We start from the raw sequence: 27,224 nt of genomic DNA on the forward strand, positions 1-27,224 counted from the left end.
AGAAAACTTTTGAAGGCATATAAGGGATGTGAGAACTTGTAATAAATGATTTGGGTCGTTCACATCTGAGTCTGTGCATCAGACACTGCAGGGCTCTGCATACATTTGGCCACACAGACAGGTCTTTCAGAGAAGCTGTATCTAGAATAACAAGACAATGAAGAACAGGGTGAGAAGGTTGTCAGGCTACACCAATGGCAGCACAAAAAGGCACAATGGAAACAAAGAATTTTAATTGGAGGAAAAAAGAATGACTTCACCCACCAACCCCCCTCGCCGGCGGCGCCCCCTCTAAAAAAAAAACAAACACCAAAACATTAAATGGTCTCTCCCCCTGCACATATCCACGTTTTTTTTCCAGCATGAAGTGCAGAGACTTCAACTGAAAGGGCCAAAACTTCCTTCTGCTCTCCCAGCAGCTCTGCCCTCTTGGAGGAAAAACAAAACAAAACAAAAAACAGCACAAAATAAGTGTCAGCCACTGCCCTAAGACTCCATGACAAAACTGGTCCCTGTTTGGCACAATATTCAGGAGATTTTTTCCTGACAGTAATGGCAACTTAGCCAGACAGATCTGTCCTTGCCCCTTCCTGCTCTTGCTGTGGCCTGTGACATCATCTCTTTGATCCTTCAGGACATTGGTTGAAATACAGTGCCTTCTTACAGGGCCTCAATGCAGCTGTTGGGTCCAGTTCAATTCCACTGAAAGCGAGGCTCCCAGACCCACGTGTTCAGATTGTGGCCTCCATGTGCAGGACCTTCAAGGCTTCCGAGATTTGAGAGCTGGTGTCGATCTGGCTGTACATCCCCACCAGGAAGGCCCTGTGCAGTAACACTGCAGCGTGCTCTGTCAAAGAGAAACACAGTGTGAGGAGCGGCCTGAGAGCAGCAATCTGCCAGTGAACACCTGGATGAATGCTTGTAGCCGTGCAAGACCTTCCTCCTTCTGTTATGACTGAACAGGGCATAATTCACCCTGTAATGGCCCTGAGGGTTTGGGATTGCGTGAGGGATCACAACTCAGAGAGGAAGATCGTAAAGGAGCAAATCTGTTTCAAGGAAACCTCCCTTATCTCTATGGCAAGTCTCCTCTCTGTGATGCTCAGACCGAAGCAGCATTGATACAGATGACTGACATGTTTGACAGACTATTCTAAGCAATGCTGACTCCTAGCAACTTCCCGAGGAAGCTGCTTTCATAACAGGAGCTCAGTTTTGACTTTTGCAAGGCCACCAAGCATGTACCCAGAGCAGGCAGATACTGATTTACCTTGGCAAAGGAGGGTGTACTCAGGCAGGTTCCTCAATGCTGTCTGCACCACCTCAAAGTCTCGGCTGCCAAGGCAGTACATGAAGGTAGGAAGGAAGTCTGCAGCAATGCTAGAAATAAAACATCTCAGCATCAGTGCAGCCCAGTTCACCATCAGCAGCCACGCACAGTGGGCAGCCAGTGCCCCTCAGTGACTCACAATATCCTGAGTCCCCACGGTCCTCACCTGGGGTTGTTCTGAATGGAGCGCAAAGCCAGGCTAAAGGCCAGATTTCGGCAGGACTCCTCTGATGAGCTCATCAGCTTCTGTAGGTTTGTCTGAGAGAAGAGGCATAAATAAGGATCACAGGGCCATATAAGGATCAGAACTGTGCAGACTTGCATTACTACCCCTCCAGCATCGATCCAGCAGGTACTGGCCGAGACAGGAAATCTCTCTGTAATAAGGATTATCCTGTTTTGAATGCTTTAAAGCACCCTTCTGTCATCTTATGGTGTATAGGAATTTTCCTTGCACTCCTGTGTGTTTTTTTTTAGGGAGCTGTTCTGCTTTCTCCTAGTCCCATTATTGTAAAGGGGACAGAAGGTTACTACTTCCTCAGATATACAGAGAAGTTCAAGGGGATGATGGAACTGTTATGCAATGGAGTGAAGACAGTAGGAAGGTACGTACTGCCTGCTGTCAGAAAGCCTAATGGAAAGTGCAGCATCTTAGGGGAAATGTAACACCACCTTCCCCCCAAAAGCAGAGTAAGAAAAGCAATTAAGCTGGCTGTACAACACACTCTAGTGAACAGAATCTTTGACTTTCAGTGGCATTTAGAGATGTCATACTCACAGCAAAAAAGGAAAGAATTTCTGGCCTCCGTCTGGACATCTCATCAATGTCTGTCAGCACCTCCAAAATGTCTGGTGGAAGACACACGTTAAAAGGAATGACTGAAATTCACTGATTCAGCAAAGGACCTACAAACGCAGCCTCCCAGCCAGTCAAGTTTTACTACTTGCACACAGAGCTAGAGTAATAAAGACAGTTATTGGAAAAGGAAGGATGAGAACAGGCAGCTCACATGCTATATCAACATATCTCAAACTGCCCAAGCAGGGGTCACCAGCACGGTCACAACATGGGCAGGGGAAGGAGTGGAGTGGGGCATGATGTTTCAACTCCAGAGTACTTTTTTCTTCCACCAGTCTCTAGGGTGGAAGGACAACTGTCACCCCAATACCACAGCTTATGTCTGATATGAACACTGGACACTTGTGATTTCAGAACACTTCAGGAGAAGCAGCATGTTGTTGCCATATGCCAGGTAAACGTGATTTTCCTTCGTGAAGGTCATTAGGGATTTCAAACAAAATCATGCTTCTAATCAGTTTGGTATTTTTACTGTATTAAATAAAATGGCACTCCTGTCAGTGCTCCAGAGCAGAGTCACTGGATCAGTGCTAGCTGAACGTGGACTGTAACACTCCATGAGTTACTCATGCAAATTCCCAGAGCACCTTCAAGATACCTGAAAGAAGAAGCAGTTGAAGCACTGCTGTACTAAGTGACACAGCATCACAGGAAGCCTCTGTCACAGAACCACAGAAAGTTACAGACAAGGCATCCAAAACAAAACCACATCCTAACTGCTGGAGACTTCTAGGAAACAAACCTGTAGCTGACAGCTGAGGAATGTTGGCACGTGGCTGCATTTGCCCAATGTTCTGGCACTTACCCTCAACTGTTTGGCCTCGAGAGAGCCTCTTCATGTATGGGGCCATTTCAGCTGGTGTGAGAGGAGTGAAGAGAGACACACTGACAAGGGGGAGTGAGCCAGCTGCCGCTTCATCTGGTACAGAATGACAACAGGTCACTTTTGACAGTCTACACTTTTAACAGGGAGACAAATCCAGTGTTCCTTACAAGCCATCAGCTCAGCAGCAATGCCTCCCAGCTCTCACAGCCTCCCATCTCACTGCACCTCTTGGTAGCCCTTGCTGATGTAAAGAAAACAAACCTTCCTAACACTATTTAATACCGAATAGTCATCACACACAAGCTGCAAAGAGAAGAGAATGTACCCTAGGGTCTCCTGACAGGTTGATCCTGAAGCGAGGCTTTGGAATGTAAAATCCACAGTAATGAAAATCACCCTGAAAGCTTTTCTTCTGCACCAGTAGTGGTACCACTGACAGCAAAACAAGCTGACCCATTCCAGATACCGCTTTCAAACAGCGGAGCATACAAGTGCCACTCCCCATTCTAAACACCTTTCACTAGGAGTAGGAGAAACACTGCATTTAGCACACAAAAACATCTGCACTCCACGAAGCGTTGCAGGTTTGCCAGCTAGAATTACTCTTGCATCCTAGTCAGACTCACCATCCTTCTCTTCTTCAGAGCCTCTGTCCAAGATGCTGCTCTTACTAGGCAGACTCAGCCCAGCCAGGAGGGACTTCAGCATTGCTAGGTCACTGTTGTCTGATGACAGGTCACTGGTGGAACAGATGGCATGTTTAAATAGAAGTAAAGGCACGAGGAGAACTAACAGCACATAAATTAAACATGGTAGAAGCAGTTTCTCAGAAGCAAGATTTTTTCCCATTCAGGTGTTAACTACAGGGGTTGCTCCAAAATTAATGCCTTCCATTTCATTATGCTGGCCTGCAATATCAGAGATGGATGTTGGTGGTATGGCAGTAGAGGGTGAGCTTTCTGCCAGTTTTCTGTTACATGTTGTTGCTGTGTGACAGATGGCAGTAGAGGGGCAGTCTGGCAAAATGGCATCTGACATGGAAGTGCAGATGAAGCAAAGGGGAGGAACAGAACTTCTCCATGTGGAAAAAACAGCACCCATTGATTGATGATTTCTGAACATTTATGGAGACCACACAGTGGATGTGAGCACAGTGAGGCAGTGTGTGGAAATAAATAGGAGGCATTACTTTCAGAATGACCTATTAGTACTCAAATAAGTTTGTCCTTGTATCTGCAGCTGTGATCCTGCTGTTATTGCTGTTATTGCTCTAGGTAAAGACTCTGCTGCTGGCTCTCCAGAAGTGACTGCAGAGCACTGCAATACCTTATCAGGGCATTTAATTCATTATGTGAGTTCAGATTATCACCCAACTTTGTCAGGTTTGGTTTTCAGCTATAAAAAGGGACATGCTGTTCATATCAATAGACATTTAAGCAAGCAAGGGTGAAAAGTGCCACATTAACAACTGTTGTCACATTATCTTGCTGTCCCCTCCCCTGATTATTTCATGGCACCCTGCCTGAGCAATCTCTCCATGAACTAACTGGGCTAACTGGACTAAAAAGCTTACTGTAGAGGATCCGAGTGCTTCTGCAAGAAGGAGACAGCTGCTTGTGCATTGCACGTGATGTACTTCTGGATAAACTGGACATATTTGCTGATGAAAGCAGCCAGGTGTCGTGAGGATTTCCTGTAGTTCTGAGAAAGGGTAGGGATGATGAGTTAACAAAAACAGCAATGATTCATTGCTCCATCCTGCACCTCCGGCGCCCAGGAATTAGATTACTGGTCACTGGCCTCCCCTGTTATAATGTCTCCAACGTACTCTATACATGTTTTGGCTCTTAAGATACACCAAGGTTCTCCCTCCCTATAGCAGAACGTTGGGCTGGCCACGTGTTACATTAGCTTCTCCCTCTAGCGGCTGGCAGCCCGCACACAACGCGCAGGAAGGACTTCGCCTACCAACAGCAGACGGATGAAGGAGAGCAGGCAGTCCCATAGTGCCGCCTGGTGCTCATTCTGGAAGACCTGCGGCTGAAGCAGCTCCAGGATCCCCAGGACGTGGATGAAGAAGGTCAAGTGGTTCTGCTGCCTGAACTCCTGGAAATTGAGGTGAACACGGCCGTGTAGCAGAGCTGCAATCATCGGCAAGTGCCTGAAACACCAAACAGAAGAACATCCAGCTCTAGCCTCTTCCTAAATAGAATTGCATGTTGTTACATCCCAGTGGCTTTAAGTGTCCCTCAAACTCTCCCAAGGTTTTGGGTTTGACCCCAGTATCCATGAAATCAGCAGTCACCATTTCCCACCCATTTTCTGTCCTGTAGGCTGCAGTTCTATGAGGATTGTTTCCTAACAAACAAGGAGCCAAAACCAGTGCTGCCTCCTTATAAAAGACATGGCTTTGCTGCCCTTTCTTCTAGGTTTCATAAACGAACGCAGATTCTGCACAATCTACATGACTGCTCCAAACCTGCCCCCCAGTCCTATGGCAAAGGTTGATGCTTTTCAGTCAACTCAGTCTTATGGATGGTGAAAGGAGAGAGCAGTACCTGAGAAGGAGGATAGGATGAGCTACAGCTAGCTTCCTGCATGCCATGTTGGCATCCCACACACGGCTTTCTGATGACTTGGAGTCACTGGTGTCTGCAAGGAGGTTAATGAATCTGTGAACCAGGGCATCAAGCTAGAAAGAGAAGTAGTGAGTAAATAGTTAAGTTTAAAGCACAAGCAAGCCTGTGGCTCTTCAGGAGCATTTCTCAAATACTTTCCAACTACAGATGAGGTTAACAGAAATTATTCCCAGGTAGAACCTGCAAGCAGATGCAGCATTCCAGCTGGCACAGGATCTGAAGTCCACGGTCCCTACAGACATCAAAGCAGGATCACATTCCTGCACACTTGCGCTTTACAGAAGCCTTTGGCACACAGAAATTTATATAATCAGAGCTTAAAGTATTTTCTAGAGAGACAATGAAAAACAAATCATACCTAAACTCTGCTCCTGAAGGTGAAGGCAGGGAAGGGGCAACTGAAGAGTGAAGTTAAGAAACCAAAATGACCCAACCAGCACTCTCTAGTTCTCTCCTTTTAGTCAGAGCCTCCACATAGCATTCGCCCTAGGTGCACAATTGGAAAAAGAGGCTTTTCTGAGCTCCTTTATTTACCTTGCAAGTGCTGCTGTCTCTGGCTCCTTCACTGGTGAGAAGCATCTCAGGCAGAGGCACAAGTTGCTCGGGTAGCTGCAGGTATATCTGAAGCAGAAGGTCCTGGCAGCATTTTCCCACAGAGCTGGAAGAAAAGGGGAGAGGAGAGCCTCTGGTTACTTCTTTAGCTCAACCAGCAAACATCACAGACCCATCAGATTATTAAAAGTTTTCTTGTGTATGTGATAAACAACTTTGCATAGCAGTCACCACTAATCTGAAGAGTGTTTATTCAGCCTGTGTTTGTTTTTGAACTGCTCTCAAAACATGCACAGTCCACAGGGATCCATGATCTACAGGGATCCACCGTGAGGCCGTTTCCAGTGCTGGAGTTAGAAAATGGGTTACATAGTGACCCTTGGATATAGGACAGGAAAGCCTGCTTCCATCTCCAGTGAGCAGAATTCCTCTATGTAGTACTCATGGTCAGCAACAGCTCAAAAAAGTAAGTCAGAAGTGCAACTATTCAGACTGGCCTGTTCACAATTAGCACACCTGCCTGAGATGCATCACCATGCAGTAGCAACTGAAATTATGAGGCATCTTTTCTATTACCATAAATGAAGTTAAAATTAGGTCAGTTTGCTCCACTGACACAAAGACACTATCTGCTGCTTTCCCAACAGTGCTAACACAGCTGCTAGAAAACAATCATAATGATCAGCACATTGCATTATAAGCAATGATTCAAGGCATGAGTAGACAAGAAATTCTACATTAGGAACTGGTAATTAAGAACAACAGCTGACTTACGACAAAAAAAAAAAAAAAAAGGAATGTTGAACATCTTATGCCAAAATTCCTGAAAGAAAACATGCCCTGCAATTTCACTTTTAAGGTGACCTTCTTGGTTCTAGTAACACTTCAGAGTGACATTTTACTCTCCTAAAACGTCTGGGAAGATAATGTGTGGGAAGCACTTGTTATATGGGCTCTAGAACACTTGCTAATGAAGACGTGCTGTCAAGTCTCATCATTACCTGGCTGCCTGTGCCCAAGTAACTACAATTAGAGCAGTTTTCATTTGCGACCCCACCTGCTACCCCACTGCTGGATGCAGCTGGTCAAATACTCTGTTACTTTCTTCATGCTCTCAAGGTCCCCGTGAGAACAACTGAGCAACAGGGGCAGTCGAGACTGGATGAGCGTGCAGGAAGCCTCTTCTGTGTTCTGGTATCTGGTTTCTGCTTCAGCCAGGATCAGCTCCACCATGCTGATCAATTCTGATGCCTTTAGATGGAGCACAAATTCCTCACGGCGCTTCTGCAATGCAGAACACAAAATTAATCCCAGCTGAATCCCTAGATCCTTAGTTCTAGTCACACTTCCCCCAGACAGACAGGAGCATCTCTTAAGATGAGACTTAAGTAATGTGGAAACTCAAAAAGAGATTAAAACTGCCTTTTCATGGCAAAGTGGGAATTATCCCACGCTGGGTTTTAGCTTGCTCATTGCTGTAGCTTTCTGACTAGATCTTTAATAGATATTGTAGCAACTCTGCAGGAGCTGCAGAGGAAATGTCAAGGGGGCAAACTTATGTGTGCTCAAATGAGCTTTCTGAACCCAAAACTGCCATTGTAATATATAATGGAGTAGAGCAGCTAGGCAACCAGCTGAGGTACAGGCAGCAAATTTGGCACACTGCACCTGTATCACTTCAGTTGCCTCTTGGCCGTGACAAGTCATGCAATATGAAAGAAGCACCTCTCACTCCATCCAGACAGGAAACTTGGAAGAACTGAACCACTACCTGAGGAGTTCTTTGGTCCCTTCCCTGCCAGATCCGAGGGATATGAATACAGGCCCACAAGAAATCCAACGAAGCAGTTGGATCAAACCTGCCAGAAGACAAAAGAAGACAGATTTGCAATTAGAGTCAATGCAGCCCTCAGGCAGCATGCAAACACGTGGTACTGTCTCTAAACATCACAAGTACTGTGAAGGAAAAACATCTGCAAGATGTAAAAATAGGATCCATTAAGTCCCAAGAAGGGGCTTGGTTCTGTTCCCAGATTATGACTAAATATTTGTTGCAGTAAGCACAACACAGGTATGGTGCCCAACAAATGGCATTCAACAACAGTACAGTGGCTGCGCAGCCATGCACCACAAGGCCAAAAGTCTGTCACAAACATTACAGTTGATGCAAGACGACCAGTGATCTTCATGTTGCAGTGTGCAGAACATCCTGCCTGCTATCCTGGATTGCAGAAATTAAATTGTTAGTGAGCAAATCAATAAAGAAATTGCAGGAAACAAATACTGCTGGCTTTAGAAATACTGTTAGTTTAATCATGCCCTGCCTCACTACTTACTAGCTGTTAGTGCATTCTGGTCTGCAAGTGTAAGAAATGTAAGCAAGATAGTACTACTGCAGTAAAACTCCAGTATCTGAGAGCAACATACAGGAGCTGAGAGCTAGGGAGCTCCCAAGATCAGAACTGGGCTAGAGAAAGACTGGTAATGGAGTTTAGTACAAGCAGTGGATCCAGCAGAGCCTGCCCAGGCACACAGACTCCCTTTGGTTGGCCACCCAAGCCATCTTTCAGTCCCCACGTTCATAAAGATTATCAACAAGGGCAATGCTAGATGGATTACCTAAATGATTAGTATTTCCTATTTAAAACACAGCCAAATCTTTATGTGCTCTTTCCATCAAGCAGCAGGTAATATTTAAATCAAGGTACACAAATCAGCATGACTGAAATCAGCATCCTTCTCGCAAAGCCTGTTTTTGGCTGAGCTACATCTCTTGGCACACGCACCGCGGAACTCAGCAGCTCTTGTTCGCAGCTTCTGATTGTTCTCTAAGACAGCAAATTGCCCAACTCAAAACTCTGCTAGGCTCAAAAAAACCCCACCACTAAGACTCACCTCTGCTCTCGGTTTCTGCAAAGCAGAAGCTTGATGCACTGGTGCAGCGTAGTCCAGCTAGACTGATGAGTGAGGAGAGCCAAGAGATACGGGCGGAAGGAGGGCACCTGGGATCCTGCCTGAAAGGACCAAAAATCGAGATGTATGAACAGATTCTTGCTGTTAGGTGGACACAAGAGATGATGATGGCAATCCAAGCAAGCAGACAGCACAGAACAGAACACGTGGATTGAGGATTTGAACTGCAGTTCTGTTTAAAACATGGCAGAAGTCATGACATTCAGCTTTAGCCTTAGCTTTGGTATAGCACTTCTGGGCAGGCTACTTAATTGTCTTCAAAAATACACATGAAAACACAGAGTGCTAGGCTATTATGGGACTACATTGTGTCTGTAACACTCTTTGAAGTCCTGAAAAGAACAGGGCTGAAGAAATACGAAGATAAGATGAAAATGTGCTTCGTACTGAGAAGGATGCACCAGAATCTCTATGTTAGTCAGACTGTGCTGCTCTCAAACAGTTATGGTAACATGTGGCAAAACATAAAACTCCACCATAACCTTTTTTCACGGTGTAGGTCAGCACCCCACAAAGGTGGTTTTAGCACAGCAGTCTCTCTACCCAACAACTCTTACCTTGTTCCAGGAGAACAGTAGTTTCTGCTGGAGATCAGGGCAGCTGCTGATCACCTCTGGGTCCAACATCTCCAGCCAGTCATTCAAAAGGCCAGAGGATGGCCCCAGCCAAGCAGCTTCGGTACTGCAGAGAAAACAAAGCCAGTATCAGAGGTGATGCCAGGAAACCAGACCTCCCACTGAGTTCCCATCGTTGCATAGGCTCACCTGCAACTATCCAGCTCTTTCTTCACCGTTGTCTCTTCCTTGTCCTGGAGCAACAAGGAGCTCACCACAGCAATTGGTTTCATGGCAGGAAATCTGGCAGGAGTCTCAACAGTAGCTGAGAAGAGGACTGTGAGGAGTTCCTCCAAGTACGGAGAGTGAGTTTCAATCAGGCCCTGAAGGACTAGCAGAGGTAAAGAGATGTCACTAACCTCAATGTGTGGTCAAAGCTATGAAACGCTCTAAGTGTCTCATGAAGGCAATCAATCAGTTCAGAATTCCTCGGAGACTGGCTCAGTAAGGAAGAGAGAAACCATTTCTATCTGGAATAGCAGACTTCTATTTCTTATTAGGTTAGCAGAAACTGACAGTTTGCTGTAAGTCAGTCCTAGGTCACAGCTGACAAACCCACATACCAGCACAGGGAAAGGAGGATATAAAATAGGCCACATTTAGATCAGTTTGCATTTTCCTGCTTCCCACTGCCTATCTATGAGGTACTCCCTCACTGTGCTGGAATTTCAACCTGCTGCTGCGATAGAGAGGAGAGCAGGAAGACAGTCATACCTTTGCTGATGAGCTCTGGCTCCACATTACCCTTCTCTCCTGATTTCAGGGTTGCAATAATGGCACGTACTGTGGAGCTGATCAAATCAGGGTCATGACGGAAAGTCAGAGCTTCCGTGAGGTGCAAGAAACCACCTCGAACTGCAAAGAAATTACAGCGTTGGCATCTGAGGGACAGGCAACACCAGGTCTCTCTTCCACAGAGGCACCATGTTGTAGTGGCACACAACTACTCAAACATACACACCCACAACATCCCACTGTCATTCTACTCCCTCTGCAGCTCTTGACAGCTCTCAGGGACAATGTGGATTAAGAGAACACTCTATAACCACAAACTCATTTCCCTGATGAAGCTCTCGGTGACAGTCTCTTCCCAACAGATGGCAGATGACAATAACTACAAGTCATGACATGACCTTGTTCCATGAGCATTCTTGCATGCTCATCTTCCAGGTCTACAGCTAGTATGGGATTCCTTACCTGAGCAAATGGAAGTTTTCCCTGAGAAATCTGCTCTGCTTACTCAGATGCTAACAAATGTCTACTGCAAACTAGCTTTGTTTCTGTCCCTTTCTGAACCCACTTGGTCCACTCAGAACCCCACAAGCTGCACAATGCCAGTACCGTCACTGATCCTGTGCCTTGAGGAGTACTGCACAGCAAAACCCTTCAGCTGAGCACGCAGAGGACCATCTTCCACTGCAGGGTTGTCCAACCACTGCAGTATCTGCATGAGGACTTTGAAGAAGAGGGAGGAGAAGGCAGTGTCTTGTGGCATGCAGCGCTGGGGAGAGCAGCAAAAGACACCTTCTTACACACACTTCAAGAATAAAACAAAGATAGCAGAAGGGGCAGACAGTGGCACACAGTGCCATGAATACATAGAGTACACCAATTCTGATGGACCATACCTCACTGAAATCAAGGCAACAGCCTCTAATATGGAAACGCAAGGCAGAAAACATCAGTCACAAACAAAATACCTCTCTAAGCATAATTAAGGGTAGCTTTGTGCCTTCTTCCACCATGAAAGGAATGAGATATTTTACTGGTAACTCTTAGCCTGCCCTGAAGTTCTCTTTAAGGAATTAAAGGCTTCCTTTCATAAACTGTCTGCAGATGCTCTGGCTTACAAGACATGTCCATGCTACACAACAGCACAGACTGGAGATTCCAAAACAGGGGACTCACAGCTGCAAACCCACGGTGCCACAGTTACGATATTGCTTCAGGTTCACCTAGCCCTGAAGGTAAGCCCCAACTCAGCAGTGCTAGGCTAACGTGGCCAATGTGCATTCAGCTGTCTTATGTTCAGACAACTTAAGTCCCTTTGTGTTATGCTCCCAGGCTGTGTTTTTAGCATTACACAGGTAGAAAATCTGCACACAACAGAGTAGATGCACAGCAGATTTAGTTTCCTCCCCAGCCTACTTTGTTCAGTGCTACGGAGATTCTTGTCCAGCACCACTCACCTGATACTGGTGCAGCTGGCGCATCAGTGGGCAGGAGATGAAGTGGTTACGATGCATAGCCATCACCAGTGCACCACTGTGTGGTGAGTTCATCAGTGCAGCTACTGCCTGCAGAAGTTGTGCTGTGATCCCGGTCACCTGTGTGTTTCCCTGGCGGATTTGAGCCAGCTCCTGCCCCAGGGCCTGCTGTAACGCCAGGGCAAGTGGGCGCAGGTTTGAATTCTGCCACCGTGGGTCTGGATTTATTGGGAAAAGCTGGTAGGATGCAGAACAGAATATGTCTATGAAAGCAAATGAAAGGACTTTCCATACCACAAAGTACCCCGAGGCAGAGGATCAATCTACCTTGTATGATCAGACTGACTGTGAACCAACTAGAACCTTGATACAGCTTTTTCAATATTCTAGTGCCTGCTACAGGAACAGCACCTATGCAAAACCAACCCGACTGTCAACACTGACACCATGGGGGATCACTGCACTACCCAAATAGAGGCGATCAATTTGTCCAATTAATTCCCTGAAGGTTTGTTTTGAAGTCAACAGAGAGAGGAAGGCTCTGCTAGCAGACATGCCAAAGCACAAAGGCTGTTTGCATACAGCTTTGTTGCCAAGGCCCTGTGAGCATTTCACAAATCCTCCATGCACTGCTGACACGAAAGGCACTATACACAGAACAAACAAGATGCAGAGATGGTAACGTGCTAGCAGGCACTGACAGCATTAGGCGTGATCAAAAGCCACATCATGTTCAGACTACGTGAAAAAACAAGTCCATCCAACATCAACTCCACCAGACTGTAAGAGCACAGCCTTACTGCAGGGCTCTCCTATTCCCTGCCTACAAACACTGCAGGAAGAATGGAGCAAAAGAGGCAAATAAACAATACAGATTTTGCAAAGATGCTGCAGGAAAGGAGGTGATGGACAACCAGCTCGAGGCTATACCAGTACCTGCAGGAAGATGCCTGCTAGATCATCTTCTGGGCCCAGAACCCGAACCTGGCTTAAGGCCCGGATTCGGCTCTGGCCTTGATTGCTCTCAGGGCTAGATTTTGACTTTGCAGTCTCAGCACTGTCTGTAGTAAGAATAAAAAAAAAAAGAAAGGAAAATATTGTTATGATAAGTAGCATCTGCAGCCCCAGTACTGAATCATCTTCAGCTTCCCTGTCTCTAGGTACTGAGAAATCCAGTAGCTTTTCCCTCAAGGCAAAGCAATACCTGCTTTTCCATACTACTCAGAACAAGTAACTATAGAAGAACTCCAATAATACTGGAATTCCTCCCTCGAGCAGCAAAGACATTTGAAAGACAACTTGGATATTCTGAAGTTTAAGCTATCCTGGACAGTACCTCGGCGGGCTGGTAAGGAGGCTGTGAGCAGGGAGTGGAAAGTCTGGCCTCCTGTCGCTCCTCTTTCGTGCTGAACCTCCACAAGGTGAGCCATGTAGTCTGAAAAAAGGACAAGATATGAATACGTTACTTCTCCCTCTTCAGTAAAGCACTACAGAATTGGTTGTTGCTTGTGTAGCTACCACAGAGGAGACATTCTGCTGTTCATTTGGACTTCGTAAACATGATGCAAATGAGGCCTGTTTCTTTTACAGTTGAGCCTCCAGACTATTCATACTTTGTACAATCCAGTTCAGAAAAACCCTTCTCTTCTTCAGGAAATAGAGTCAAGGGCCATCTAGACAAGAACTAGGGTGGTCTCGACAGAGGCAACGAGCCACCAAAGCAGCTGCCACAGAGCCCAGTGAACTAGTTTGGGTTTTACACAAGGAAGTCATGGGATGTACTCACAATGACTGTTTAAGACAAAGTAAAACGCCTAGTTAATCTCAACAAAGCTCTTACTCTTGTCCATAATGTTCTGCTCCAGTGTCTGTGGGTCATGAGATACTGCTTGATCCAGGTACTGCAGGAGTTTGCTCATGCTGGAAACTGGGATTCCAAAGGACTGAACAAAGAGAAGCAGCTGCTGTGGTTCCAGGTCCTGCAGGGCTGAAATACAAAAGCACCGAGTTCCCAGATCACCAAATTGCTTACAGAGGGTCATCTTTATTACCTGGTATTGTACTTTTGGCTGGACCAAGCAACACATTAATGACAGGACTGCAGAGAGCCTAAAGTCAGAAGTCTGACTGCTGCCTACGCTGCTCTGCAAATCACTGCCTTCTTACTGCATCTTTCAGTTAATTCACTCACTGACTAATTTGATCTCCTGTTTAATTTGATCAAAACCTCAGGAACTCAATCATCCATATTAAGAAAAAAACTTCCACCCTCTCTGTTAATGGCTGCAGGCAGGAGTTATTGAATAATTCAATCACTGGCTACAGAGAGCTGTCATTTAATTAGCAAGAAAGGGACAAAGCTCTGAACACCAGGAAGAAAAGACAGCACTGATAAGCTGTGCAAGGACAGAAGTAACTACAGATACAGCTTGCATTCTTCAGCCACTGCTCTCCACATTGCAAGCACACCACATCCTATAGAAGCAAAGCTGTGCCTAGTGTCTGGTGATTGCGTACTTTAATTCGAGCTGAATTGTTATAGTGTAGATAGTATCCAAATAACAGACACCTGTTTCCTTTAAAGCACACAGAAAACACAGAAGCTGTACAAGCTCTCCCCTGCTTTAGAAGTAATAGTAACTGTCACTCAGCTGCACACAAAAGCAGCTCACTGCAAGGTCTGCTCTGATAAAAGCACCCACGTAGTTGGATGCACAGAAGAACTGAGCAGAGCAGACTACCTTCCCTACAGGAGGGTCTGAAACACCAGCAAACATCCCACAAGCTCACCTGCATCCACGAGCCGTGGGACCTCAGAACGGATCATGCGCAGCTTTAGCCAGTCGGGGAGCAGCAAGGCCTCCTCTGAGGTGTCAACCAGAAAAGCAGTAGGAAGGGGCTTTTTCTCCGGGAACCATATATCCAATAATGTGTAAAAATCACCATCCCCTGCTTAAAAGCAGACACAAAAATCTTTGTTATGAACATAAGGACCTAGAATATTCTATCCTTCCCTGTACAAATCAATCCACCAAAACCCTTTCTTGCTCAAAGGCTAGAAACAACTTAGGAATAAACACTATCAAATGGAAATGTGACCTGTGTGTATTTGAGTGCCCAGTTCTCATCCCACAATAATCCTTGAAGTCCTTGTTTAGCAGGGAAGGACACACCATTCCGATACTTTCTGCTCTCTGCAGAAGGCAGCAAATCAGCCTGCAAATCCTTCACTCAGTGCAGCAACATCTATTAGAATACTACAGCTGTTAGCAAGTGTTGCGAAGGACAACTGTGGGTAGAATTAGCACTGACCTAACCTGTTACACAGATAGAGGCTCTCTGTGCAGCCCAGCAGCCCTTGAACAAATCTGAGTACAGTTACTAACCTTGAGGTGGCCCTAGTGTCAGGAGAATGACCATGGCATGCACCACAAGGATATGCATAGTGGCTGTTTCACCACTAGTCCAACGAAGGAATACCTGATCCTGTGACTCTGACTGGGAAAAAAGGAGAAAAACAAACAGATGAGCAATGGTGGGGAAAGAACAGAAAATGAGTACTGTGAGAAGCAGGTGAAAGGAAACTATAAGAATGGACAAGTCTGCTCAGACCTAAGTTCAACCTAGCCCCAGTATCTCCAACAGTGGCAAAAGAAGATAAGGAAAACAAAATGATGTTTATGTATACACACACACACACTTTTGGTACTACATCAACCTCTAACTATTCTCAGATCAGGAAATTTTTGAACAGACACAGCTTCTACATTTTCAGCAGCCCACACAGGCACATTTTGTGTTAACATTCTTCTACCTGCCTACGAAAGGTAGGGAGGAACTCACCCATCTGTACACCTCCTCGCCCTCCTTACTCTGGCGCATGCATTTGATGTAGCGAGAGAAGATGGAGAGAAGAGCAACAAGTACTGCATCTGACTCAGCACAGTATGACAGCTTGGAGAAGAGGTGAGACATGATGGTGGAGCGCTCCACTATGAGCCGGGCTACGTCCTGCAAGAGAAACACATCTGTGAGGTCTTTACAAAAGGAACACAGACAGAACCTCCTGCCTTACTAAGCTGCATCCTCCAGTTTTCCATCATCAGCCCAGTTAACGTGATTCTGGAGACCAACACATGTAGCCAGGACAGGAATCATCAAATTACAAAGACCAAGTGAAAACTTACAGGCTCCCAAGTTGTAGCACAGATGCTTTCTAACGCATCCCATGAAAAGGGAGCATTTACCAGTATTTGCATAGTAAGAACGGTGTTTCTCTGAACATTTAGCAACACCCATATATTTAAAAGGATCTACAAAAAGCAGAAAGAGCCTTTGAATCTCTAGATCCATGCAAGTGAGCCCCTAGAAGACTGTTACAAAGGATGTTGGTCAGTGGACTTACAAAGCAATGAAGAAAGCACCCAGGGAACAATGAATAACCACTGTATACAAGCCAACCATCCCAAAATCACCAGACTTGAACAAGGGAAAAAAAAAAAAAAAAGAGTCAGAAATTCAATTTCAGTTACAGAAGAGTGAATATTCCACCACTAAGGTTCCTGACTTTCCATTCTCTCTCCAGATACATGCAGGTTTAACACCTGCTTACTTGAGAAATGCTGCCAGATGGTGACATTCCCTTCAAAACGCTATCTGCTCTTGCATTCCCCATACTATCTGAGACAGACTGCTAGACTAGAGATCGTGACTCTGATTTTCTGTTTGAATATGAAACCAAACACACAAGCCGCCCTCCATCACATATCCAGAAACACAACCACGCAGTTATCAATTTCACATGCTCCCAAAAACCCCATCCTGCTGGTACAGCAAGCCACCACTGCCCTGGGCAACAAGTTCAACACATCAGGGCTCCCCATGCAATCCCTCTGTCTTTGCAACCCTGTCTCTCACCAGAGCAAGGTCATTATGCTGTCCCTGCTCCTCCACGGGGGCATGTTGGGAGAGGTACACCAGGTAAGCACTGATGGTCTGGGGATCTGTCTCCATGTGGATGGCCTAGAATGACACGGTTCTCATTAGAGATCAGGAAGTGATGAAAAGAAGCACCAGCAGAAAGTATGCTCTTCTGTGAGAATATAAAAATGACAACACCACAGCCACACAGTTTGCTCAGATCTGTTTTAGCATGAGCAGGATAAAGAATATTTGCCCAGGAGCTGGTCACTTATCCCTTCCAGGTAACACCTACCTGCTGCAAGGCAACAGCTGTTGTTGCTCTAACGCTGTCAAACAGTGGCAGCCTTGGGAGGTCTCTCAGTAGCCACTGATAACCCTGCAGCAGTTCAGAATCACCAGAGTCTTCTTCCATGGGGTGATCTTTCTCCTCTCCATCCCGCAGTCCTCCTTCTGATAGCACCAAAGACAAGCCCTGCAGAAATCACACAAACACAGCCTGTGCGTATGAGGCCACAGCTGGACCCACCAGTTTCATACTAGTGAGTAGAAGAGAAACAAGCTTCAGACATCAGGGAGTGATCCAACTGCCACGCACACAACCTCCAACATGTAACTTGTTTGCTTGACAGCTACCCTGCTTAAAGTTTCAGTCCTCTGTAAGCATAATCTCAAACTCTGCAATTCTGCCTGCCTTGACTGTGCTCTAGAGCACCAGGCATTTACTAATTTACACTCCCCACAGAAAACAGCTGCTGCCAATTACTCCTTGTACTTCACAATCTGCTGAGTCTACACGTGAACTTCACAGGAAACAGCAAAATCCAGCTTTATCTTAAAATGGTACTACTTGGCTGTTGGACAGAGAAGATTCTGAGCAGCAGGAAGCACAAGTGCATTTGATGGGGCCTGCAGATCGAGATGAGTTAGCCAAGAAGGATGACACAAAATACTGCTCTCAACCCTCAGCTTCTGATAAGCCCCAGTTGAAAAGATTTTTCTTTTGCTCACCTTCATGGCCAGGACCCGTGAAGCCACCTGGGAGGAACTCAGGCGTCGCAGGAAATAGTCAAGCACCTCACAGGTTGTCTGTTCATCTGCCTTGGGACCCAAAAGCAAGTCTTGCAACCGTCCAAGCAGCTGCCTTTGTTTCTGTTGTCTCTGTGGAGCGAGAAGTTGGCCTTTCCAGTGAAAACAAATCCAGGATACACTGAAAGCAGGTAACAGAACTGAGCCCCACGGACCACTCACCTGGCGTTTCTTGGCACGCTGCTCTTTACTCTCACCCTCCTCCTCTTCTTCACCTGAGGTCGACTCATCAGCAGCATCATGAAGCAAGAATTCACAAAGGCACTGCACAGGTAAGACATCCAAGGAGCCTTCACTGGATTGAACCAGATCTGCCAGCCATGGCATTGACTGCGATGAAGCCTATGAAGCAGGGAATGACAACGCAGGATCAGCAGAACATTGCCACAGCACTAATCATTTCATGAGCAATAAGCCACCCTCTCCTGCACCACGCTCAGCTCCCTCCTGTCCCTCACTCTGCTTAAGCTTTAGAGAGAAGAGATCAGATCCTAATTTTGCCAATCCATCCGTGGAGCTCACCTGTCTTTGAATGATGTTGAGAAGAAAGTCGGGATGACGACTTCGACACAGGAGGTGGCCCAAGCGAAGAGACTGGTTCAGGCTTTTCACCTGCTCCAGGACATGCGGTGGAGGCCTGCGTGGAGGGCCCCTGCCAGAGAAACAAGAGGTTAATCACATACAAGGCACACTTTCATTGTGATCAGCCAGTTCAGCAGTGCATGAAGACTACATACAAGTTGCAACACGTATCCTACATGTCCTACCCCCACCAACCTCCTTAGTAGCAGCAGGAGTCCCTGACCAGGATTAACTGGGATTTCCCAATACCAACAGAGTACAAGGGTACTCACTGAGGGTCCAGACTTGTCAGCTGGGATAGCAAGAGGCTGCTGCTCTCTGTGATGGTTTGTTTTGTGGATGCGGCAGCCAGATGACCCTCAAATGCAAGGATCTCCTGTTTTTCCCTCTGGGAGATTTGAAGCTCACGATTAATCATCTCTGTGCGTGTCTCCTCATCCGTCAAGGTACATTGAGGATAGGAGTAATTACTGAGAAAACAAGCAAAAAGACCAGTTATCTTGCTCCATTTAAGACTTACGAAACAAGAATGTCCCCATGTTATTAGGGAAAACACACACACAAAAAAAGGCACCTTCCCAACAGTGCCAGGGAGACTGAGAACCTTTCAGCAAATTTACATCACAGTCATCCCTTGCTGGTTATGTTCTCCTGGGGGAAAACTCCTTTCCCACTCAAACAGCAGCACTACTGCCAGCTCCACTAAATGGAAGAAGCCAATAGACACAAGCTGAATTCAGAAACACTCAATTTATAGAGGGATCTAGACGTACTAACTTTGTCATGACCATTTCCATGAGCATCTTTAGAGAGGGGTACTCCTCCCATGCAGCCAGACCTACAGCATAGAAGAGAAAGGTATTCAGGAAAACAGGAAAAAGTCAGAGCTTTTACAGAGATTCTATCACAATCCAAGTCATGGAGAGACAAGCTTACTGTGGAACATCCCACCACATTCAGGGCACAGACACTGACTCCAGTCACATGCCAGTCGAAACCCCCTCACTGTTTATTCTCACACACACGAGGAGCATGCACCACAGCAAACTTGCAAGCCCCTTAGCCAGTTGTTGCAGCAGAACTGGTACCCAGGAAAATGCTCACACTCACCAATGTTTTCAGGATTGAATGCAGCCACTACAAGCAGGAGAGGCCAGGCCTTCCAGTACAGGGTAGAAATAGCTAGATTTGGAGGCTGGTACCTACAAAAGCCATCAATAGATACAATTTGGTTACTGAAAGCCACTACAAAACTGTTCTACTTAATCATACACTGTTTGGATTTGGCAACACCAGTTCAGTAGTTTCCAGGAAAAAATGAAATCTCTTGCAAGTGTGACAGCAGAGTTCAGCTGAACATTTCTAGAGCAGAAAGACCAGAGTTCTTGCAAAGAAAAGTCCATTCTGTGACTCAGAACTACCTTTGCCTAGGAGAAATTCTCACCAGTGCACAACATTGAAAAGATTTCTCTGGGATTTCATTACTAAAAATTGTAACTGGAAAAAGCATCCTGAAATCTGTGAACTAGAACTGCCAGTTGTAAAGTGAAAATGAACTAGATCACACTGAGATTATCTATGTGATAAGCCTTACCCTGGGGGTAACTGAATATTTTCTGGGTGGTGATAAGTGCACAGATTTAAGACAGCATCAATCAGCTGGATTCTCTCTACCCTGAGAACCTCGACATCTGGGGGAGAGGAAAAAACAAAGCAAGTTATTGACCAGTCTACCTTGCTGAAAGTCCTTCAAGAAAACCAACAAAGCAACAAAAATTCAGCTTCAAGCAACTATGTCATTGTGGTCTTGTTCTCATGATATTACAGCATTAAAAAACCACAACTCAAAAAGCAGCAACACTTAAAACAAGCCATAATGGTACTGAGACATAAATGAGAAGACCGCAGAACACGTGGGTTAATTTCTTTAACTTCCAACACTTCTGAACGGCCTAAAAATTTCTGCTCATTTCCTTGTCTGGATAACGGACTGAATTGGATTTAGAAGTGGTAACTCAAATCTCTGGGTGGCAAATCACAGCCTCTCATCCTCACCAAAACCAGTATTTCCCAGACACCCCAATGACTGATGACGAGTAACGGGCAGAAACGGTAGGAGAAAATAAGAATCTGCTCCAGTGAGAAAGCAACAGCAATATACAGCTGGCTGTGAGCCAAATGCTTTGCCATCAAGATTAAAACACGTCTGAGCGATGCAGAGGCTCTTTGGAATACGGCAGGAGCTGCCTCAGCTCTGAGCGGTGCTGAGCAGACACAGCCAGAAGGAACCACTTGCTGGCTGGAGCTCTGTACAGTCTCACCATCTGCTTGCACAGCTGCAGCACGCTTCACCAAGTGGTCAGCAAGCTCCATGGCATCTGCAGGGCCAAGAGGAAGGTCCCGGGACAAACCAATCACAAGGATCCGCATCAGCGTGTCCTCGAGGATGGGCACCTCAGAGCACAGGCGAAGGAAGAAGCTGCATGAGACAACAGACAATCAACTGTGCTTCTCTCGACAGCAGCACGAAACCCTCTGCTGAAACCCTCCACAGACCCTACAGCTCACCTGAGCAGAAAATAAAGCACAGTTTAGCTTCCAACCATTTTCCTGGTCTCCAGGTCCAAATGCAACTATCTGAAACAAATCGCTTGTGTTGCTTTGTACCTCTGCACTTCAGTCTGTGCGAGTCTGAGCTCCCTAGCATTACACCAGTACAGGGCTGTCCTTCTCACCATTACAGCATTAAGATACAGAACAGCTTGGCACAGGGAAAAAGAATCAAGAAGAGCAGGGAGACCGGAGCAACTGCGCCAGAAAACACCAGTTCCTTTGCCCCTAGCTACAGCAGCTCTGCCTGTGTACCCAGCTACTGACAGAGTGTGCACTCACTTGCGGTCGCTCTCAGGGGGCCAGTTGTCCCACTTGTAGTAGGTCTCCGGCTGCTCTGTGAAAAGCACCTTGTGGAGGCTGTCAGAACGGAGAGGACAGTAAACACGATCCGTGTGAGTCTCAACAACACATTCAAGAGTTCATTTTCCACAGGGAAAAGACATCAGACAGGATAACAAGGGGTCCACAAGAATCATCTGTGATCAGATAACCTGTCACAAGGAATTTCCAAAGGACACATGCAAGGGCCTTTACAATGTGCCATTTGGGAAAGGGACTGGATACGCACAGTAGGTTCCCAAGTAACTCTCTTACCAGTGCACATAGTCCTTTGGAGCCAGCTTGCTGATAGAGGGAACAACTGTATGAAGCCACCAGACAGCATCTCGTTGGATAGCAGCAATTTGGTTCTGGAAAGAGCGCAGCACTTCCAAGTCTGAAAGACAGTCAGATTACAAATCTACACACATACAAGAATGCCATCCAGAGCAAAGCAGGAGAAGGCAGACACTTCAAGAGCAGGTAGAAACCAATGCTCTGAACATTAAGAAGTCAGAGTCTTTAGCATCCCAACACTGACAGCACACGTGCTTCACTTTCTGATGCACGCTGCAACAAAATCCCAAAATGTTACAGAGGAGTAAAGACCATGAGAAGACATCTCAGCAGTCACTTCAGTGCTATCCCAAAAGCTCTGCCACCTCAGAAACATGTACTTGGTGATCCTTACTGCTGCCCCCCCCCAGACGTGACCTTGTCCCACAAAAGGCACCCATCTATTCAGCCAACATGCAAATGCCACATCTACATACAGTTCTCTTGGTCGTGGGATAACAGCATCAGCCCCATACCTGTATTCAGAACACTGGCATACATTTCTTTCTAATTCTAGCTGTAACTCAGTCCCAGCACTGCCTGGAGATATCTAACAAAATACCCATCTTCAGAAGGAAGCTAGGTTTTTATGCTTACTCTTTTTCTCTCCTTTGTCCCAGGCAATTCCAGCCTCTTTCACCTGGGCTGTGATACCAAGCATCATGGAGACAGCTAGAAGATCAGTTATGTGGATGACAAACCGCTCCTGAAAACAAAAGAGAACCAAATTACAGCCATCTTCTGAAGTGTTCCATCATAAAAAGATAAAGTCGTGACTGTCTGGAAACGGAATATGGAAGATCTGCTATGAATTGCAAGACACAATACTGAGTCACCCAAATAACAGGGGAAAAAGACCAGACACAGAAAAGCCCAGCACACCCCTGGTACCACCCATGGAGCAAGCAAAGTGCTACCTTGAATTCCATTTCTGCATACTGGGCCTCCTTTCGTTCCTGCATGAGGCCCAGGCAGAAGGCCTGGAAGTTGATTTCGTGTTTTGTTTGTTTGATGATCTCTCGCAGCAGCGCCCGCGAAGCCCGCAGGTAATCATCCTTAGTAGTCAAAAGATCCTGGAACACCATTGCTAGGTACTGAGGGAAAACAGGACTGTCAGTGCACTGCAAACATCAGCAATTACAAAACAAAAAGCATATTGTTTGTCATTCAGACGCCTGTGAGCTATAATATGTGTCTCTAATGACATTTCATCGCCACAAGTCTGGTCGCTCTGAATGTGGGAGCCAAAAGATGCTCATACACATTTATGCATAACAAGTTAAACAAGGTGATCTCAAAACAGTATGATACACACACACAGCTGCCTGTGGGAAGATTTCATTTGAGACACAGTTCAGCTAAAACTCGCAGGCAGGGATCTGGGCCCACCAGTGGTCACACAAGATGCTACGCCTACCTTTGGCGCTTGCTCTGAGCTGTGCTGAAGAACAGTATACAGGATCTGCATGTTGTTGGGATTCCTTGCATTTGAAAGTTCGTTGAAGATCACAAACTTAATCGTAGTTCCCAGGTTATCCCTGTGTGCATTCAGCAGCTCTCTGCAAGGGAAGACCAGAGGTTTGTAAGCTTAGTCTTCAGCTAGATTCATGTTCTGATTTTTCTTTGAAGCGTTTAATACACAAAACTAAAGGAGGTGCAGTAGGTGTGTTCAGAGATGCTAAAGGATTACTGAAGGGTTTCCACACCAATGAATTTCGTGTGAATGTGACCCAATCTCCCATGGCCAAAGCAGATATTTAGTAAGCCCATCCAGAGCCAAGGCCCTGGGCACATCATCCACACGGAGTCACTCACTCACCTGACACACAGCATGTAGTGGTTGAGAAGGACCTTTGGCTTGAGACGAATTTTGATCAGGTTGGAGATAACTTCCATGTCCTCTGAGCTGTGAGTGTTGCAGTTCATGCAAACAGACATGAGCAAGTCCTGCGCTGGCTTGGTCAACTGCAGAGGAAGAACGGGAGAACTGCAGCCACCGGCCAACACAGAACAGAAATGGAACTCGCCTTACTGGCTGAATTTCAGACCAGGTCCAAAAAATTTGAGGTCCAGCAGTCTCCATCCTCACCTTTGGATTCTGCAGCCACATCTCCAGCCTTTGCACAGCCATCTGTCGCACCTCTTTGTAGCCACAAGTTGCTGTCAGCAGACGAAGGAGGTTTCTGGACACGTTATCCATGGGCTGGCGCCGGTTGAGCTGATCCCGCAGCATGTCCAGAACGTACTCCTCCACACTCTCTGCAAGGTCGTCGTACCTGGGCCATACAAACTGCATTTTATTCACTTTCTCCCAAGCCAGCTCTGTCATGCTTCACTGTGTCCAGAGATCAGCATTCTTTCTTGTTCACGGTAAAGACTACAAAAACAAATCTACTCATTTCTCCTGACATTCAATGTTCTCTAGCAAGTGTTGTGGGACAGCTCGTGCAGAGAGGGAGCTCTGCCACAGCACTTCAGGAGTGGGTGAGCACAGGCAGATGTGTCACATGGCTGTGCCAGGGAAGGAAAGCACTTTACCTGGGCATGAGCTGGCCCTCCTGTTCTGGGCTCATTTTCTCCTCTGCAATCAGCAGCTCACTCTGGCTGTCTTCCTCCTCTGTCATGGAAGGGTGTGGGCTACTTCCTATGAGAGATCAGCACAAAGCACACATCAGGAGACAACTCTTGCCACTGCTTATCACTCACACATACAAGCACATTATTCGAGTCTTTCGCTGCTTGCCCTCAAAATGAAGGGCAGCAAAGAAGGGAAAAGCAATGCCAGAAACTCAATATCAGCTCTAGAGGACTCCATCAAGTAACACACTGCTCACATCTGTTTGTAAGTCCTTGCTAATGTTTTTCAAACATCCACTTACCAGCACTAATGTCCCCACCACTACGACCAACTTCCCCATGCAAGAGCATGCTCTTAGGAGGCATCTTTGTGTTAAAAGCAGTTTGGATGTTATCCACAAATGTCTTGCAGTGAGGGCTGTCCACCCAGATGCGCTCTCCAAGGGAGTCCTCAATGTAAACCTATAGGAAAGAAAGCAGCAGAGAACACAAACCACACTCAAACTTTTTCATACAACTTGCCTCAGCCCAGCAGAAACACCCTTTGTTCAACAACCTTGACAAAGATCTCTGGCCAGTTCTCATCCTCTTCGTAAGCTGCCATGAGAAGGTTGCAGGCCAAGACAGACACAAGGCTATTCCCTTTAGCTTTGAAATTAATAGAGGCATCTCTTCGGAGCAGGCTACACAATGCCTGGAAAATTATATGAAAAAAAAACAAACAAAAAATTTAAGTTACATACCCAAAAATCATACAGAAAAGCTTTAGGAAAAAAAAGCTACACATCTCAGTAACTTGCCACAGAACTGCAGTATTTACAAAGGCATGCTAACTACTTTCTGGCCAGACAGCAGCTACAATCCTACCCATGATGTGGCAGGAACCCCAGAATTATACTTCAGAAACATACAGTCAGATGCTTCAGGAAGCCCAGGAGTCCCCGTGTGACACAGCTCTCACCTCAATAACTCCTTCAGTGGCAAATATATTTGGTTTGATTTTCGCCAGGTACATGAGGCTCAGGTACAGCGTGGTATCAGGTTTGGCTCGGTTCATTTTCAGCTGCTTGGCCGCTCCACACAGCACTCCCTCAATGCGGTCGTCGTTACCTTCCGCCTCTGCTGCCTCAATTTCATCCAGCAGCACCGTGGGCACAACTGCAACAACCAACACACAGGCACCAGTTTTTACCCTCATGCAAAACAACCTGCCCTGACACGCTGCCAGGATCAGCCGCCAGGAAAGCAAAACATGGATCCACACCTCAAATACTGTGCTCGGTTTTGGGCCATCCCTTCCTTTCTCTTGCAGGTGGGATGTGACAGGACTCCTAACACAAGACTGACTGAGGCCCTGGAGCATGTAAGAAAAGGGCAAGGAAGCTGTGAAGGATCTGAAACACAAGTCTTGCAGGGAGAGGCTGAGGGAACTGGGATTGTTCACTCTGGAGAAGGCTCTCTACAACCACAGAATCACAGAATGGCCCGGGTTGGAAGGGACCTCAAGGATCATGAATCTCCAACCCTCCCTGCCACATGCAGGGCCACCAACCTCCACATTTAATACCAGACCAGGCTGCCCAGGGCCCCATCCAACCTGGCCTTGAACACTCCAGGGACGGGGCAGCAGCAACCACCTGAAAGGAAGCTGTAGCAAGACGGAGGTCAGCCTCTGCTTGCAGGTAACAGTGACAGCAGGACAGGTGACAGCCTTAAGCTGTGCCATGGGAGGGTCAGGGTTAATATTAGCAACAAACTTTCCTCTCTCAGGAGTGGTGAGGCACTGGCAAGTCTGCCCAGGGAGCTGGTGGAGCTGCCATCCTTGGAGGCACTTAATAAACACATGCATGTGGCACTGAGGGACGTGGCCTGGTGTCGTGGTGGGGATGAGCTGACAGTTGGACGAGGTGATCTCTGAGATCTTATCCAACCTTAATGATGCCGACTCTACAATCTGCATACCTTTAGCCCCTCTGTGGTGTTTTTCCTATTAAATTTTTCAGACAAGATGAACACAACCCAACACGAACAAAGAAGACAAGGTGATGAAACTGTGACTTTGGCCCCCTATCCAGCACGGGAAAGCCTTAAGACAGCACACGAAAGGCACCGCATGGGCTAAGGGAAAGGCTTCCTGCAAACCGAACCCCAAGCCGAGGCTGCGCCCTGCTGCGACGGCGCACAGCCGGCCCTTACCTTCGATGGGGATGACGGACGGCTCCTTGATGGAGGGCGAGATGGCCCGCTTCTCCGCCACGGCCGCCTCAGCCAGGCGTCCCAGGGCGCTGAGGGGCGGCGTAGCAGACAGCTTAGGCCGCTTGCTCAGCCCGCCCAGCCCCGCGGGGCCCGACAGCGCGGCGGCCGCGTCCCGTTTGCGCTCCGAGGGCAGCCCGGCGGGCGCCGGCTTCAGCAGAGCGACGGCGGCCTTGCCATCGCCGCCCTGACCCTTGGAGCCCAGCGCGATGAAGTCTCCCGGCGGCGGGTGAGCTGCAACGGACGACAACCGTGATGGGGACCGCGACGGCAAACGGGACGGCCCCCGCCCCGGCCTCTCGGGCGCGGCCTCAGACTCACCGGAGGGCTTGGGCGCGGCGCTGGGCCGCCGCACGGCCGCCGCCTTCGGTCGGTTCATGGTGCCGCACGGCGCGGACACCGACGCCGGCACACCGCCCTCGCGACCCGGAAGCAGAAGTTCCCCCCGCCCCCGTCCTAAAGGCGGAAGCGAAGCGTGCGCTCCCACTGCCGGGGCGGTGTCGGCGAGCGGCCCCTCCCGCCCCGCCATGGGTAAG

General features: G+C 47.1%; 1 protein-coding gene across 1 annotated transcript; it reads right to left on the reverse strand.

Moving 5' to 3' along the window:
* Nucleotides 1–292: 292 nt before the first annotated feature.
* Nucleotides 293–27,067, reverse strand: INTS1 (integrator complex subunit 1). Its single transcript, XM_042864441.1, has 46 exons — nt 26,632–27,067; nt 25,397–25,593; nt 24,992–25,129; nt 24,738–24,897; nt 24,397–24,502; nt 23,948–24,134; nt 23,678–23,823; nt 23,276–23,417; nt 22,776–22,952; nt 22,456–22,564; nt 21,799–21,919; nt 21,484–21,561; nt 20,913–21,070; nt 20,186–20,282; nt 19,702–19,793; nt 19,369–19,429; nt 18,864–19,061; nt 18,532–18,661; nt 18,172–18,351; nt 17,932–18,081; nt 17,216–17,395; nt 16,918–17,022; nt 15,844–16,011; nt 15,387–15,498; nt 14,791–14,952; nt 13,841–13,987; nt 13,337–13,435; nt 12,937–13,061; nt 11,983–12,237; nt 11,135–11,294; nt 10,508–10,648; nt 9,944–10,124; nt 9,737–9,860; nt 9,102–9,220; nt 7,978–8,065; nt 7,264–7,490; nt 6,189–6,312; nt 5,574–5,707; nt 4,984–5,176; nt 4,589–4,716; nt 3,642–3,754; nt 2,995–3,108; nt 2,109–2,179; nt 1,497–1,588; nt 1,271–1,380; nt 293–847 (listed from the first exon to the last, which is right to left on the reverse strand). Exons 1-46 carry the CDS (start codon nt 27,065–27,067, stop codon nt 732–734), a joined length of 6,651 nt encoding a protein of 2,216 aa, XP_042720375.1. The 3' UTR covers nt 293–731.
* Between the last annotated feature and the right edge of the window lie 157 nt (nt 27,068–27,224).

Source organism: Lagopus leucura, unplaced genomic scaffold (genome assembly GCF_019238085.1).
Source record: "Lagopus leucura isolate 7727_CA_CO unplaced genomic scaffold, USGS_WTPT01 Super-Scaffold_760, whole genome shotgun sequence".
Lineage (NCBI taxonomy): Eukaryota > Metazoa > Chordata > Aves > Galliformes > Phasianidae > Lagopus > Lagopus leucura.

What these genes read in the sequence shown, in the direction of transcription:
- INTS1 (XM_042864441.1), bottom strand. Translation starts at nt 27,067, where the DNA reads ATGAACCGACCGAAGGCGGCGGCCGTGCGGCGGCCCAGCGCCGCGCCC. An exon ending in AGCATAATGACCTTGCTCTG is followed by an intron (nt 16,012 to 16,917) that starts GTGAGAGACAGG and finishes TTTCTCTTGCAG; the next exon opens with GACGTAGCCCGGCTCATAGT. An exon ending in GAGACAGCAGCACTTGCAAG is followed by an intron (nt 5,708 to 6,188) that starts GTAAATAAAGGA and finishes TTCTCTTTCTAG; the next exon opens with CTTGATGCCCTGGTTCACAG.